This window comes from Thunnus albacares, chromosome 23, assembly GCF_914725855.1.
Source record: "Thunnus albacares chromosome 23, fThuAlb1.1, whole genome shotgun sequence".
NCBI classification, from domain to species: domain Eukaryota; kingdom Metazoa; phylum Chordata; class Actinopteri; order Scombriformes; family Scombridae; genus Thunnus; species Thunnus albacares.
The window spans coordinates 3,723,353-3,739,236 of record NC_058128.1 but is presented as its reverse complement, the minus strand read 5'-3'; the positions used below and the strand labels follow the sequence as shown (position 1 = coordinate 3,739,236).

The window sequence follows — 15,884 nt, the reverse complement described above, 5'->3', positions numbered from 1 at the left end:
ACGCTGCAGAGTGGGCGAGGGCAGTATTGATCTGAAACATCTCATCTCGACACTGGATTACTCCATCAGAGAGCGAGAGAGAGAGGGAGAGAGAGAGAGGGAGAGAGAGAGAGAGAGAGAGGGAGGAGGAGGAAGAAGTCAGAGAGAGGCCGCCGACTGAAGTAGATCTGTTGACCAATCAGCTTCTCTCAACTCTCTTAAAATGTAGACTCTCACCTAACCTTCGTTAACATCCGTGTCTCTCGTTAACACTCCCGACATCCATGTTTCTCATCAAACCCTGCCTCGTTAGCCGCCGCGCTACTCCTCCTCGTTAGCTGTAATTCCTCTCCTCGTTAAAGAAAGGCAGCTCTGCAAAAACAGCTCCCGTCTAATGAAAAAGTTCTCACAGAATCTGAGAAAAAACAGGTATGCTTAGTTTTTTTTTTTTGGTTCAAAAGAAAGATCCCTGCTCGCTGTGTAAAGCTCACGGCTCGTACTTATCAACACAGAGACATGAAATGTACATCTGCTTTTTATAGGCATTTTTTTAGTTTGCACATACAAAAAAAAAAGTATGCAAATGAGTCGTCATGCTTTTTACGCATATCAAAAAGAAAATATGATTGAGACAGATGGAAACAGATCGGTACCTACGTCTCCCATCTTTTACTGTAAACAAGACATTTATGTAAGGCTGCCACGCAATGCCACAGGCCTCCACTCACCCAGAAACACCAGAAACATGAGTACATTACTTCAAGATCTCTGGTGTTTTTCCCTCTTTTCTATCACAGTAATATATTCAAGTTCATCACATCAGAATAAACTGCTTGGATCTTCTTGTTTTGCCAAAATAGGCGAAAATGAATGTCATTTTATGTGGGAAGTACCAACAGTTAGAGCTGCAACAACTAGTTGATTAACTGATTAGTTGCAATTATTTTGATAATGGAGTCATTTTAAGAAGCTTCTCTAATGTGAATATCTGGTTTCTTTAGTCCTCTATGATAATAAACTAAAACTGTTTTTACAAAGATTTTTTAGAAAGTGATATTACATGTTTCCCAAATTGTTAATTATCATCTTCCCTTTGTGCCCCAAGTCATGTTTACTTGGTATGTTTGTAACTTAAGTCGTAAGAGGAAAAAGATGGTATATTTTTGTTATCTTCATGCCAAACATACCATTGCTGTGTGCTGGAAAACGGCCCTAAAGCCATCGTTGAATCAATGGCTAAAAGGATTTTCAAGCTCGTTATCTACGGAAAAAATAACATTTGCGTTAAAAGGAAACTCAAAGAAGAAGATGGATTTCCTGAAAATGAGCCCAATAAGAGGATTTTTCAATAGCTGAGACTTAAGTTTGACTAAACTGTGCAACATTAGTAGTTTCCTTCTTTTCCTTTGATTTGTTTTTCTTTATTGTGTTCTGTATGTTGGACATATATGTTTAAAGCAGAATAAATATAACGTTTAAATAAAATAAACTAAATATCTTTAGATAATGGAGTGTTGGTTGTGACAGAACAGAAGTTTGAGGATGTCACCTTGGGCTTTAGGAAACAGTGACTGACATTATCTGACACTTTATGGACCAAACAACTAATCGATTAATCTAGAAAATAATCAACAGATTAACCAATAATGAAAATAATCATTAGTTGCAGACTTAATCAGAGTTACAGCTCCTTTATTAATTATGTAACATCACATCCTCTTGAATATATTTACAAAAATGTAGCTGATGAACAAACTTATTTACATTTTATTTTGAAATTTCAAACCAATTTTTGAAATTTCAAAATAAAATGTAAATAAGTTTGAGAAAATAAGTCAAAACTCAGTGTTGAGTTTGAAGAGTTTAACCCTTAAAGATATGAGCTAATAGTAGCTTGATGAACGTGACAGTGTGTGTGGAGAGACACAATATCTGCTCTGGTCCAGTTTCCTGTACGTTAGCGGAGTATTGATGAGTCTGTTTTTATCCTGTTGGTGATGTCATGTGTCATGTGAGCAGTTCAGCAGACGGCAGGAGTCAGCGGGAGTCTGCACAGACTTACTCATTTCAGACTGGTTTAACATCACACTCATCTGTACATCATTTACATAAATATCAATACCCAGCTTTACCAGTGATACTGTGTGTGTGAGTGTGTGTGTGTGTGTGTGTGTGCGCACGTGCTAATTAATTCCCACCCTCCCAGCATTTAAGCATTTAAACCCAGCCTGAGGTTTATAGTAACTCTGGATATTAAGCAAATCTCACAGTTTGTGTGTGTGTGTATGTATGTGTGTGTGTGCGTTAGCATTAGCCGCACCGCTGCATCAAGCTAATCCTTAAGCTAACAGTGAGCTTTGTACACACACACACACACACATATCTCAGCAGAGTGTAATGTGGACAGCAGGAGTCCCCGAACACTGACGCTGAATGAATCATTTGCAGCTTTATTCTGCTTTTTTTTTTTTTTTTTAAATAAATAATCAGCTGTGATTTGAACTATACTTTCTTTTTAAATTAGCATATTTATGAACCAGGACTGGCATCTTTTAAGGGTGTTAGACATATATATATACGATGTGATTATGTCTGAGTTTGCAGGACTTATTTATTTCAGATTCAGTCAGACTTTGATTTAAATATTTAAGGTGTCATAGCAACACTTTTCCTGTCTATAATCTGCATCATGCACATGTTAAAAAAAAACACTAATTGTGCAAACAGGTTTTTCTCAGAAAAGCCAGTAACAGTAACCAGGTTTCAGTCAGTGGAAGCGTTAAACTTTAACTAACAGGTTGTCGTGTTGTGATCGAGCTCTGCTGGTCCATCAGCTGCTGTATTGATCGGGTATTGATCCAAACAGCAGCTACCAGTGAATATGGGACAACTGGTGGTGAAAACGTGCTGATTGGGAGGGGAATTCCAGCAAATGTGTGTTTCAAGTCTTCTGTCTTAACGGTGAATCATGAGAAAGGAAAGTTTCTGGACAATGTTTTACGTCAAAATGTACAAAACAAATGTGTATGTTATACTTCTACAGAACAGACCTCGATGGAAATATGAAGCAAACATGGTGATTTAAATAAGCTTCCACTGCCTCATGTAATATATCATTTATGCAGGTTGTAAAATTTTAATTATACTCAGTTATTTTGTTGTTTTGGAGGTTCAACATCAATAAAATATGTTCTAACTGTGAGTCAGTGTGAGTTTTATTGAGAGGAATTTTACTCTCAGATCACAACCCTCATTTATATAAAATATATGTTTTCATGTTTTAACACAACTGAATGCAACATTATGTTCAGCAGCTACAACGTCTTTAGGCTTTAAGTGTCACTGGACGCTCCGACTGACTCTCATTCAAACAGCATCAGCTTCTCTCCAGAAATACTAAGTCAATCATTTATTTCAATGAGTCATTATGGTCTCAATCACTCAATTCAGGCCCTTTAATAAGTGCGCTGGTGGTCATTTTGGACATTACTGCTCTGTTAATAAGATCTGAAGACTTATAGTAGCTTTGATGTCTGCCGTGTGGGCGTTGATTGACAGCTGTGATTGACTGGCTGCTCTGGTTTTACCGAGTTTTTTGAATTTTGAAATTATTGGGGTACGAATTTTGACACAAATTGCATCCCTTGGGTGCAAAAGATTAAGTAGGGATCCCAACCAATAATGCTTTAAAATGTACATATGGGCATGTATGAATATTTTCATGCAAACCTACCCTTTAAAAACATGCAGTATATAATGTGTATATATGATCATGTGGTTTTAAATACTGTAAATATAACCAGACCCATTAGCCAATCAGAACTGTTTAAATCCCTGTGGTTCAGTCTGAGAGACTCCCTTATATGGTCGTGGCTTTACTCCTCTGACCAATCACACGTGAGCCCTTATGATTCCATCAATTAACTCCGACTTCGTGCTTCTGCCGTCAGACATTGATAAAATGTTCTGTCGCTGCGGAAACACACACAAACACATGGACACACAGATGGAGGCCACACAAACTCATGCATGAAATAATAAATGTATCTGCACACAGTCAGTTTCCCATCAGCACCGTGGGGGAAGAAATCTGATGTGGAAACAATTCTGCAGCAAAGGCTTATGGGAAATTCATAAGGAGGGTGTGTGTGTGTGTGTGTGTGTGTGTGTGTATGTGTGTGTGTGTTTTGATAAGTCGAACACACACAAACACACTGAGCGGGGTGTGTGAGTTAATCAATGTCGTGGATGTGAAGCTCTGACCTTTTCTAGTCGACCACCTGCTGCTGCAGGAAAAACCAGCGTGTGTGTGTGTGTGTATGTGTGTGTGTGTGTGTGTGTGTCATCGTGTGTTCGTGTGTACCGTCTCTCTCTCTGCAGGGTGTACGAGCTTCTGAAGAAGCCCAGCAGCTCGTCCTCTATGGTGGCGTCGAAGCTCACGTTTAGCCGGTAAACTCTCATCGGCTTCAGCTCGCGATGCAGCACGACCACGTACATCTGATTGGCCGGGAAGGGGAAGTGGCGGTGGATACGCATGGCTCCACCCCCCGGCCTGTTGGCTGGACGGCCGCCAGAGCCACCTTCTGCTGTGACGGACACCTGGTCCACCTGAAAGACGATCATATATATCATATACTGTCATCATTCAGCTCACAGTTAGTAAGGTTGTTGTTGAACGTCGGAGCTCCGGTTGATAAAGTTAAACGTCTTGTTCAGAACTAGCTGATACAAAACCGAAAGGTTGACAGTAAAAAACATACATTTAAGGATAACTGGACTGAGAAATATGTGTTCATTTTGACCATAGTGCTTGATTTGCAATGAAACAGTGGTCATAATGAAGAGCGGGGATGCAAAACACCACTACGGCACCAAACATGCCTGTTTTGAACAAAACTATCCCCCAAAAACACGTAGAACTACAAAACTGAACCAGATAAAGTTGTGATATGAAGACTCCAGCAGAATAATTGGAAAATCAAACATTTTTCAACAGTGGATACAGTGAAGAACTCACTAATGAACACTTACACCAGTGTATCCGCCGTCACCTTTTTATGCCCAAGTTTAAGGACTCGGTTACACAATAAAGGTGTCGCATCTCCCATTAATACTGAAATGTTGTTCATGTACAGACTTCTGGAGTTTTGTAGTGAACCATCATGATGTCATGCAGCCTTACTGGACCTTTGATGCAGTGGAAGTTTATTAAGTGGGCCTCTAAGATTATCTGAGATGTATCAGAGAGGATTTTTGAGCCTGTCTGATGATGGTTTCTTAGAAATCTCTGTTTTTTTTCATGCTGAGGATGAGATTATGTTCATCACACTACTGTACTAAGTTCTGGATGGTAGACTTAAACACTTCAGAGTATTAAGAGTATCAAGCAGGGGTTAGATTGAACGGGTGATAAATTGCTGTCAGACGTACTCAGCGCCCTCTGCTGTTCGTGTTAATCAGCGCAGTCACATAAAAAAACATGACAGAGTGGTGCACTGCTCTTAAAATGTACAGATTTGCAGCAGTTTCAGCACCTTTACAGTTTCCCTGATGAAAGGTCATTGCTTAGCAACACCTGATTCACTGCCAGCTGTTCTTCATGATGCTGGACCTGTCGCCACGGTGACATAACTGGACCACCATATGTACAACAAATGATTGGTGTGAGATGGAAGGAAGCTTGAAAGTTTTATCTGACAGGTGTAATAAAAGTATGAAGAAAGAAAGATATTTACAGTAGAGGGGGAGCAGCTCCAGCTCTGAGGTGCCTTGCTCAAGAGCAGTGGCAGGAAAAATCTTGGCAATTACTGCAGGAGGAAACTGGAGTTTTTGGGAGAAATTACTATTATTTCTTTTCGGTGCTGGTCCCATTATCATTTATAACAGTAAAACTTTGGACCAGAAATAATTCATTTCAGTAGAATTACAGCAATCAGCTGAAGAAAAGTTGATTGACTCGTGGAGGTAAAGTTAATCTGGGGTTCAACTTTGGTGGACTTCTTGGTGACCACTTAAAAAGCATGTTGACATTTTTATTTTGTTTATTTCATTTATCATTGTCATGATTTTCCCTCTTTTGTCCCTTTTCTCATGCCGTTGTCTCTCTTTGGTTATATGTATGTTCACAAAAGGAAAAGAGAGATCGTAACTGTAAGAGCACGATGTAAAACTGTTCAAATTTGGTTTATTCTCTCAATAAAAAAACCCTGAATTGTCAGAAAGTGACCACTGCCCAACGTCATGCATCTGTCATATGAAATTACAAAGATCCAAACAACATTTCACTGTCAAAAGGAATTTTTCTGAAAAGGCTTTTTTGTTTGATTTGTACTTCATTGATATTGGGTTTACCATGGTACCATTCCTGATCCACACTAGTCCTTGGATTATTTTATAAAAACATTTAATTCCATTGCAGACAAACATGTGCTTGGTAAGAAATTCAAAAGCGAGAACAATCTCTGGTTTTGTTTGGAAAATGCTGAGATGTTACATGAAAGGGACGCTGCCTGGCGCAAAGCGTGAACAACTAAATAATCCTCCGCTTGGCAATATTTTCATCAACAGTGTAATCAATAGTGTGTGTGAAATGCCAAATGTTCATTTTATGTCTTTGCACTATCTGAAAGTAAAGGAAACTCAGCAACAGTTAAATCATTATCACATAGTCTGACTTCGTTCTTACTCAATGAAATAGTTCAAGGTTCCTCCACTATCTCAGTTGGAAAAGAAATATGTGATACATTCAATGAACATTTTAATGCATCAGGTTATTTATTTGAAACTGCTGGATTTCCTCCCACTGTCTCTGATCATAGTGCACATCGCTGGCCAAACAAATTAGGCACTCAGACCTTTTCATTGAAGCCCTTTACAAATCTTGCAGTATTTAATGCTCTTTGTTCATTTAATCCAAAAAAGTCCCCCGAGGCTCATCATTTAGAGCCGAGGCTTTTATTATTAGCAGCTCCATTTTTTACTTGATTGCTTAACTTATCATTTTAATCTGACTTTGGTAACAGGAAGTATCCCTGACATTTGGAAGAAAGCCTACATTATACTTTTACAGTCCAATGAGCTACATAATTATCGTACAATTTCTAAGGTATTAGAGAAACTGGTAAATGGAAAACATTCTTAGATCAATACTCCATTTTAAAATCTGATCAATCAAGATTCAGACCTGGGCACAGTACTGTGACGGCAGCACTGAAAGTCTTGAATGATGCATTAGATAACAGGCAGGATTGTGTCAAAATTTTTATTGATTTATCTAAGTCTTTCAATACTGTTGATCATCAAATTCTTTTGATATGCCTGGAATCTATTGGATTTGATGAAAAGTCTTGTAATTGGTTTGCAAATTACCTCAGTGGTAGAACTCGAGCTGTTGTGGCTGATGGCTGTATGTCAAGCTTTAATAAAGGTTAATAAAGGTGTGCCACAGGGTTCCAGTTTAGGCCCACTTTTATTCACAATCTTCATAACTTAATTAGGTGAAAAAGTGACAAACAGCACAATTCATCTGTACACGGACGATGCTTTTATCTATACTATATCACCAAGACTTGCATATTGATGTCTGTGTGGTACAGCAAACACTGATTGATCTTAAATTACTGTTAAACTCAGATAAAACAAACTGTATGCTGTTTTCTAGAAAACTGACTAACAGTACCATGGAAGTTAATATTACTACTCTTAACGGGACACCAACTGAAAGAGTATCCTCTCATAAATACCTTGGTTCCTGGATAGATTACAAGCAAGCTGTGTTTCAAAAAACACACTGATAAAAATGACTGTCTTTAAAAGCAAAACTGGCTTTTTTTTTTTTTATAGAAATAGGGCATATCTTACCCAGAATTATGGAAAGCAAATTGTTCAGTCAACCGTTTTATCTGTTATGGACTACGGTGATGTAATTTACAGTATATGCAATCTCCTGCTTCTACCTCTCTATGCAGTCTATCATTCCACCCCTGCGTTCAGAAGCGGGGATGGCTTTATAACTCATCATCAGAAAGAAAGAAAGTCGGGTGGCAGTTGTTGGCAGCGAGAAGAGAATGGCACCGCATCCTATTTATATACAAAGCTCTCCTTGGCAAACTTCCTGGGTACCTTACATGTCTTATTAACTATAGTTCAATTTCACACTGCACTAGGTCCCAAAACTATTTGGTCCTTGAAAATCAACGTGTTAGCACTGAGACTGGGAAATTGGCTTTTAAATATTACGCTCCACAAAAGTGGAACTGGTAGAAGATATGTAAAATTATATAAGTTAATCACTTTTAATCATTTTAAATGTCTTTTAGCTGACATTGGGCAGTGTGAATGCTTGTTTTTTAATTGAGCCCTGATGTTTATTGCACATATTGCTTTTTATCGCCTTAATATGTTTTCATATTATGTGTTTTATTGCATTTATGTTTTGGTTTTATTGTTTCTTATATTTTATATTGCTCATTGCGTATCTGTTCATATTTGCTTTTCATATTTGCCAATTATGTTTATTGTGTCTTACATTTTATATTTGTATTGTAATCAGGGCGTCCTTGTAAAACAGAGCTTGCTCTCAATGGCCTACCCTGTCTAATTAAAGGTTTAAATGAAGGGAACAGACACCCGGAGAGTTTATATTAGCTGTGTTGCACTAATTTTACATGACCCTGCACTGCTGGAGTGTAAAATGCTCCACAAAAATAAGGCTTGTATGGTGCTAAAAAAGTTTGCTTTAATTAACTTTTAATTTATTGCCTGGTTGGCAACCACCAACCAAGCACTGAGCAACTCTTCCATAAAAACATGTGATATATTTTGGCCACTTTCTGCACTTGCAAGGCACAAACACCTGTCTATCCGTCAGTCGATCGTGCCTTATTTGCCCAGTTGCTTCCTGTCCGATGCCTGTTGTCTTCCCTAAATCTTTCCTATGTAACATTAATATGAATACACTATTGATCTTATGCGTCCTGCCCATTTTCTCACCTGTTCCACTTTCTTTTTTGTCTCTTAACTTCCGGTTGATATTGTATTAAATGTGTTGTGTAGGAGAAATGATCTGATTAGTGTTCAACATCCTTCACGTTGGACGTTATTTTATCAAACTAGTCAGATATTTGCTTAAATGTAGACACAAGGTGGCCACAAGCAGCAGTTGTCAATCTGCCCAATGTGACATGTCTCCAATTTCGTTAAGTTAAAAGACAAAATTATTGAGTGGGAGCACTTCCTTGTGCTAGGCCAACAAAAGGGACCAAAGAAATCTACACCAGCGCCTCTAATCTACCAAACTAAAATATTAAATTAATGACATTAAAGCAGAAACAGGGATGATCAGAAAGTCAGTGGAAATGCCCTCTGAGATGAGAAGCAGTGCATGATGGGAACCATTTGGAATCTTTGGCTCTGTGCGTTGGCACACGTCAGCAGTCCTCAGCCAATCAAACAGTGTGTGTGCGTGTGTCTGTATCTGTTAGTGTGTTTGTTCTTTGATGAATGAACCGATCGATAGGAACAGAGAGTCTGCTGACACAGAGAGGAAACATCAGGGATTAAAAGGATGGGGTTTTTTTCACGGTTTTCTGGTGAGTCAGCGAACGCAGCGCCCGCGCTCCGTGATGCCTTCAAATGTCCCACGCGGCCAAAAATGCTTTTTTTTTTAATTGTGATGTTTGTTTTGTTGTTTTCTCAGCTGAACTCGTCACTGTCAGACGTTTTAAACGCCCCAAAATTGTTTGAACGCAACATCTTTTCTCTTCAAATCTTTCTAGTCGGTCATGTGACTCTCTGGATTAACCATCGAGAGCCACCGAGGTCTCTGCGAGTTCATTTTTGCTGACATGAACTGAGACCAAACGCTGCCTGGATGGGAGTGAATTAAGAACTGACGGCTGTTTTTTGTTTTTGTGTAGTTCATGTAATGAAACATGTACACGTTAAACCACCACAACGACGCTTTAAGCACTTTCCTACTTTGTTTTTGTTCGATTTTGAATGCATCATGGCATTTCTTTGACTCTGAGAATAAAGCGTTCCTTGCAGGAGTTTCTTTTTTCCTTCTCTTTCTACCAGCTGCTTCTATTTTCATCCACATTTTTTTTTTTTTTTTTTTTAGCCTTTCCTTTATCTAAACAATTTTTCTCTTCATATCACATTAACTCAGAGGATACCTTAGGAGACCTGCTTGGCACCCAGCAACACCTTTTAATTCATAGTGTGCTCACAAACACACAAACACACAAACACACACACACACACAAGATGCTTGAGGGTTTTTAATTGGCCTCTGCCCAAATTAGACAGATTTATCCCTCGCACATTAACCAAGATGACCGGTCTGAAAAATCATGTTGCCCGGGCGTTTCTCTGAGGCTTTCTCTCACCACGCGCTTGTTTTTTCAAAAAAAAAAAAAAAAAAAAAAAAATTAGGCTGAAACAGCAACTTTGACGGTTAATTAGCCTCGTTAAGGAAATCTCTGAGGCCAAATCTGGAAATAAACATTCTTTGTTAGAGAGATGAGGGTTGTTTTCTAACGCAGAGAGCAGAACCTCGCATGCAGACGAGGAGGTTGGTTTGAAAAGAATCATCATGTACCTGCTGTTTTATGGTGAAGACATCTGATTGGATGATAAAGGAAAAGGGGTATGGAGCTTTGTATTTTGATTACAACTCATTAGCGACATAATTCTCTTCCCTAAAATAAGTACTACACCTTTAACACCAATGAAACACCTGCTAAACAGAGGGTCATGTAGTGTTGGGAACATCCATTATTATTATTCCGTAACATGTGACAACAGTTATCAGCCAGTGATAACATTTCCATGTGAAGCAAGTCTGAAACACTTACCAGGCAATTTACATCCACTATACGTCTCAGACACCAGATTTCCATCAACTTTATGGATATTAATGGTTGCCAGAAGATGATCCCTAATCCTTTTGGTGACCCCCTGGCCTTTCATCTTTACCCGCCCTCAAGCTAAAGTTTCTATGTCCTTTCCTCGCAAAAAAAGCCGTTCAATTTACTATGCACATTAATACGCCCTGAGGGCTGAATCCGTTTGATTTTAATGGATCAAAAGCAGCACCCTCGGGACAAATATTTAAACTTCTCATCTCCTGCTGGTAAGGCTCTGAGAGCTTTCTTACAACACTAACAGTGGAAATTTCTTACCAAAAATCAATAGATTTCAATGAAATGTCTACAATCGGGGGGGTTTTCTCACAAAGTATAAGTAGATTTATGCGGTGCGTTAATGTGAAGCTCGACTTCGGTGACCTTTGACGCGAGAATTTGAGCCGTTGACCGACTGTGAGCTTGACAGCGCTGACATTTGAGAGAAGCAGAGACTCAAACATAAAGAAAAGTACGCAGCTGTGTCTCACCATCCGGGGTTTATAAAACCCTGTTCAACCACATGGGAAGCAACGCTGCCAGAGATGATCTTACTGTGTTTACATCGAACAAAAGCAACCACGACTTACAGTGGTCACCGCACGACCCTCAAGTTGTTACTGCGTCGCCAAGCGTCCGGCACAAACTTTCATGTGACAATATGTAAATAAGTTTTATGGCTCCACTTTCTGCCAGACGAGATCTTGAGTATCTTCTTCATTCTGTTTGACACTTTCATATCGTTGGGAGTAACATCAGCAACCTGATATCATCCTCAGACATCAGTGTTTAACAGATATAAGTGTTCACATGTTCTCAATTATTTGTGTGACATAGATATCTGCCCTTACAGGCCACCGTACCTCAAGGCGGTCAGCATGCAGCACGATGAATCTGGTGGCGTTGATGCACTCCAGCTCGATGCTGACCTCTCCGGAGAAGGTGAAGTTGTCCATGTAGACGGCGAGCCGCAGGTCGTAGTGCCTCGGCCTCAACGAGCCCGGCAGACGGGAGTTCCTCCACGGCTGAACCGCCTCCTCGTCCCCCCTCTCCCCCGTCCTCTCCCCTCTGCTCCCGTTCAGTTTCGCCGACCCTCCGGCGCCCCTCGAGCCCGACTCCCTCATCGCCCCGTCGCGGTCTCGCCCTCCGCACTCCTCGAAGCGAACGCTGAGCACCACGGCCACGGCTGTGACGATGATGAGGGTGAGGATGGACAGGGCGAAGCCCAGCACCAGTCGTTTGTGCACCGTGATGTGGCGCTCGGTGGTTCGAGGTCGGACCACCACGGACTCGGCCCACTGGTCCGAGAGGCCGCGGCCGTTCCTCATGGTGCCCGGGCTGCTGTCGTTTAGTCCCATTTTACTAAAAATGTCACTCTGAAGGTGAAGAAATGTCCTCAAAGTTCAGATTCAGAAACAGGTTCTGATTCAGAGAAACATTCATTTATGCTTCCCGCTCCTTTACAGATGATTTCCTGGGAAACAGATTTGGTTTTGTGTGTTTTGATTGTCCCAAAGATTCAAGTTCTCAGTCTGTCAAACCTCCCGTCTGTGCTGCTGAAACTCCAGCAGTTATATTTCTGAAAAAAAAAAAAAACCTGAACTGTGACCTCGCCGCCGCTGGACCGTCGTCGAGCGTCCTTCAGCTCTGACTCGAGCTGGAAAATCAACACCGCGGCACGTCTTACATTTCAAGCAACAAAACTGACAAACCAGAAAGGATGAGATGGTCGTGTGCTTTTTGGTTTTGCGGTGAGAGGGAGAAAAAAAATCAATGCTGCATGGCTCAATTTCAAGTGTAGAGGAGACTGAGGAGGAGGAGGAGGAGGAGGTATGCTGTTGAGGATGTGGCTATACAATGAGCGTACCATCCATAGACTTCAGCTGGAAATCAGCTGGGTAAGCTAAACTGTAAAACCTCCACAGATAGAGGTGTTAGACTGGGAATAAAGCCTTGTTAAGAACCTGTGTGCTGGGAAACAAGCAGATATCTCAGATTATGTCTTAAAAAATCACTTTTCGAATGATAGAAATCCTCATTTCATCACTTCAGAAACAGTTGCATCTTAAACTAAAGCTTAAATTAACACAGGAGATTTAAAGTGGCCCCAGGTAGATATAAAGTTAATTTCTTCTGAGTTAAAGCTCTTCCAGACCTGCAATAAAGCATAAATAAACCCCTATCGGACTATTAGGGGGTTATTATCAGTATACAGTGGGAGATGAAAATACTTAACAGAACCCAGCGATGCACTTCAAGTCTCTGTTATGATTACTCTTCAGTTTTTGAGTCAAGTGAAGACTCAGGGATTTTTTTTATTTATTATTTTAACATTAAAACCAGGTCAACAAATTAACAGATGATATGTTTTTATCACAATAAAGATTCAAATTTGTATTTTTGTCGAGAAATTTGCAAAAGTTGTGACAACTATTCAAGTTTTGCCTCAGTTTGTTGGGTTTTTGTTACAATTTTAGTTAAAAATCTTCTTTTGTTAGACTTTTATTCTAACAGGATAAAGAATTCCTCAAATGTCCCTATGAAAAAATGTTTCAGGGGGGTTTAATGTGGTTTTTTTTTTTGGGAGGGGGGGGGTCAAGACGGACCGGATGAAGTTTAAACTTGCTGAAAGGGAGGAAGCATCTCTGTGTCTCTCTTCATCAAAATGAGCATTTACTGTTTTTTTTTTTTTTTTAGATGCTTTCAGTTGACATATCTCCAAAAAAGGTGATGTTTAAAGGTTATAACTCTCTCTCTCTCTCTCTCTCTCTCTACAGCCTCTGTCTATGTCTCTCTCTCTCTTTCTCTCTTGAGGGGGTTAAGTGGATAATTTACAGCCAGCATGTGGGTTTATTTCACCGTGGAGGAGATAATTCACTGGAATAGGCCTACTCCGCTGGGTCTAAGCAATCCCTGCTTTACAGCTTATGAGCCTGATAGATGAAAATTGATTTAAAAAATGATTGATGACCCGGAATTTATTGATTCAATGGATTCCATCTCAAACCAAGAGAGAGAGGGGCGAAAAAATCCCGTTTTTTTTTTTTTTTTTCAGCCGTTTAAAATCCATCAATCAACCGTTTCCGTTAATGAGATCAGTCTGCTATTAATGATGATGGTTATCTGATCATTAACGGTGCGTGAGAATGTCTGAATAACCCGGTAAAGATCCAGATCAACTCCCTCGGTCCCTCCGGTAACTTCTCCTCTCTCGTCCCCGTTAGGGAAGCGGTGAGCCCCGGGCCCGGGAATCCAGGAAACCTCCCCCCGGTGGTGGTGATTCGTTATTGAAGAGACTTTCTTTTAGCTTTTCCTCCCGTTATTTTCCCTCCAATAATCGGTGAACTTGACGGTGAACCTGCGGGTTTTTTTTTTTTTTAATTTCTTTTCTTCAGAAACCGGGGGAGGGGGTGAGGTTACCGTCGGTCAGTACACCGTTGAGTCCACCCGGGACCGTCCGGGGATCCGTTACACTAACGTTAGAGATCCGTTAAAACACCTCAGATGTCAGTTTAAACAGAGAAAAATCCGTCAAGAGAAATCACCGGAGTTAACGGAAAAGAGATCCGTCATTGATCCGTTTAAAGACCGGGAATCCGTTAAAAAAAGAGAAGCAAAAAACATCTAGGCATCATTTCAGACTTGATTCAAACACAAAGTGCTCAATTTAAAACACCGGGGATCCGTTAATAGAGAACAAACCGGGGCTTCCTGTGAAACGTCAGAGATTCGTTAAAACACACCGGAGATCAGTTTCAGTACCTACCGGGGACCGTTTGATAAAAACGATCCTTGAAAGCGGCGCCAGTGATCCGTTAAACACAATAAATCCCTCAAAAACCACTGGATCCGTTTCCATGGAGTCCAAAGTGGAAAACAACCATGTCAGGCGGATTATCCCGGGTTAACGGCGGGAACGAGCCCCTCCGGTGCTCCGTTATTAAACCCGGATCCTCCTTAACTTTTTAGCCCACGGAGAGCTGCTCCTCTCTCTCTCCCTCTCTCTCTCTCCCTCTCTCCCCGCTCCCGGTGATGATGATGATGATGACGATGAAGCGCGGCAATGAAGATGATGATGCTGTCCTGCTCGCATCCCTCCATCCACCGAGGAAGAGGAGGAAGAGGAGGAGGAGGAGGAGGATGCTGATGTTGCTGATGCTGATGCTGTCGGTCGGTCGGTCGGTCAGTCGGTGGTGAGGAAGACTCTCGTGCAGACCGTTCAGTGAGTCCGCTCGCGGTCTGTGATTGAGCACGAGCTGCTGCTGCTGCTCCAACCGAGAGGCACGCGATGACAGAGAGAGAGAGGGAGAGAGAGAAAGAGAGAGAGAGAGAAAAAGAGAGAGAGAGTATTCAGATCTATTATTTTCTATTATTTTCTATTCTCTCTGGATATATTATAAAGCCGACAAAAGAAAAATTAATGATAAAAGACAAGTTAGTCTCTCTCTCTCTCTCTCTCTCTCTCTCTCACACACACACACACACACACACACTGATTAGTCTCCAGCAGGAGACTGGTAGAGATGGAAAGTGAGAAGGGGAGACCTCTTTCATTCTTTTTTAGATTTCTCCAAATTAATGTGTCTGCTGAGATTTTATTTTCTTAATTACAGTATCTTTATTAACTACATGAACATCGGCTCTTTACGGTGTTGTGGATAATTGAGAATTCCTCCCAAGAAAAACAACAAAATCAGCGGCGTCAGCCATAGCAGGAGCAAAGGAGGAAATCAGGTGATGTTATTAGAGAACGACTCAACAAAGGTCCTCTAACCTTAACAAAGTAGTAATTTTAACCCAAACCGTGATCTTTCCCTAAACCTACTCAAATCGGTTTTAGCCTCAGACGTCGGTGTCACATCATAAAACGTATTTGCAGTCAGTGGTGTCAGATCAGAAAATGGCTCTATGTGTTGTTCTGGAGTGCACGGACCAACAACAGATTGGCTTGTTGGGATCATTTCGCCAATCTTGAGATGAGAGAAAATGTTAAACTCAAAT

General features: G+C 40.6%; 1 protein-coding gene across 1 annotated transcript in view; it reads right to left on the bottom strand.

Moving 5' to 3' along the window:
- The window catches only part of LOC122974960 (thyrotropin-releasing hormone-degrading ectoenzyme-like), a 198,390-nt gene that overhangs the window by 171,315 nt on the left and 11,191 nt on the right, over positions 1 to 15,884 (bottom strand). The window contains exons 2-3 of the mRNA XM_044343061.1: positions 11,747 to 15,148; positions 4,343 to 4,587 (exon numbers count right to left, since the gene is read on the bottom strand). Coding sequence (XP_044198996.1) covers positions 4,343 to 4,587; positions 11,747 to 12,241 — 740 coding nt within the window. The 5' untranslated portion in view covers positions 12,242 to 15,148. The remainder of the gene's footprint in view (positions 1 to 4,342; positions 4,588 to 11,746; positions 15,149 to 15,884) is intronic.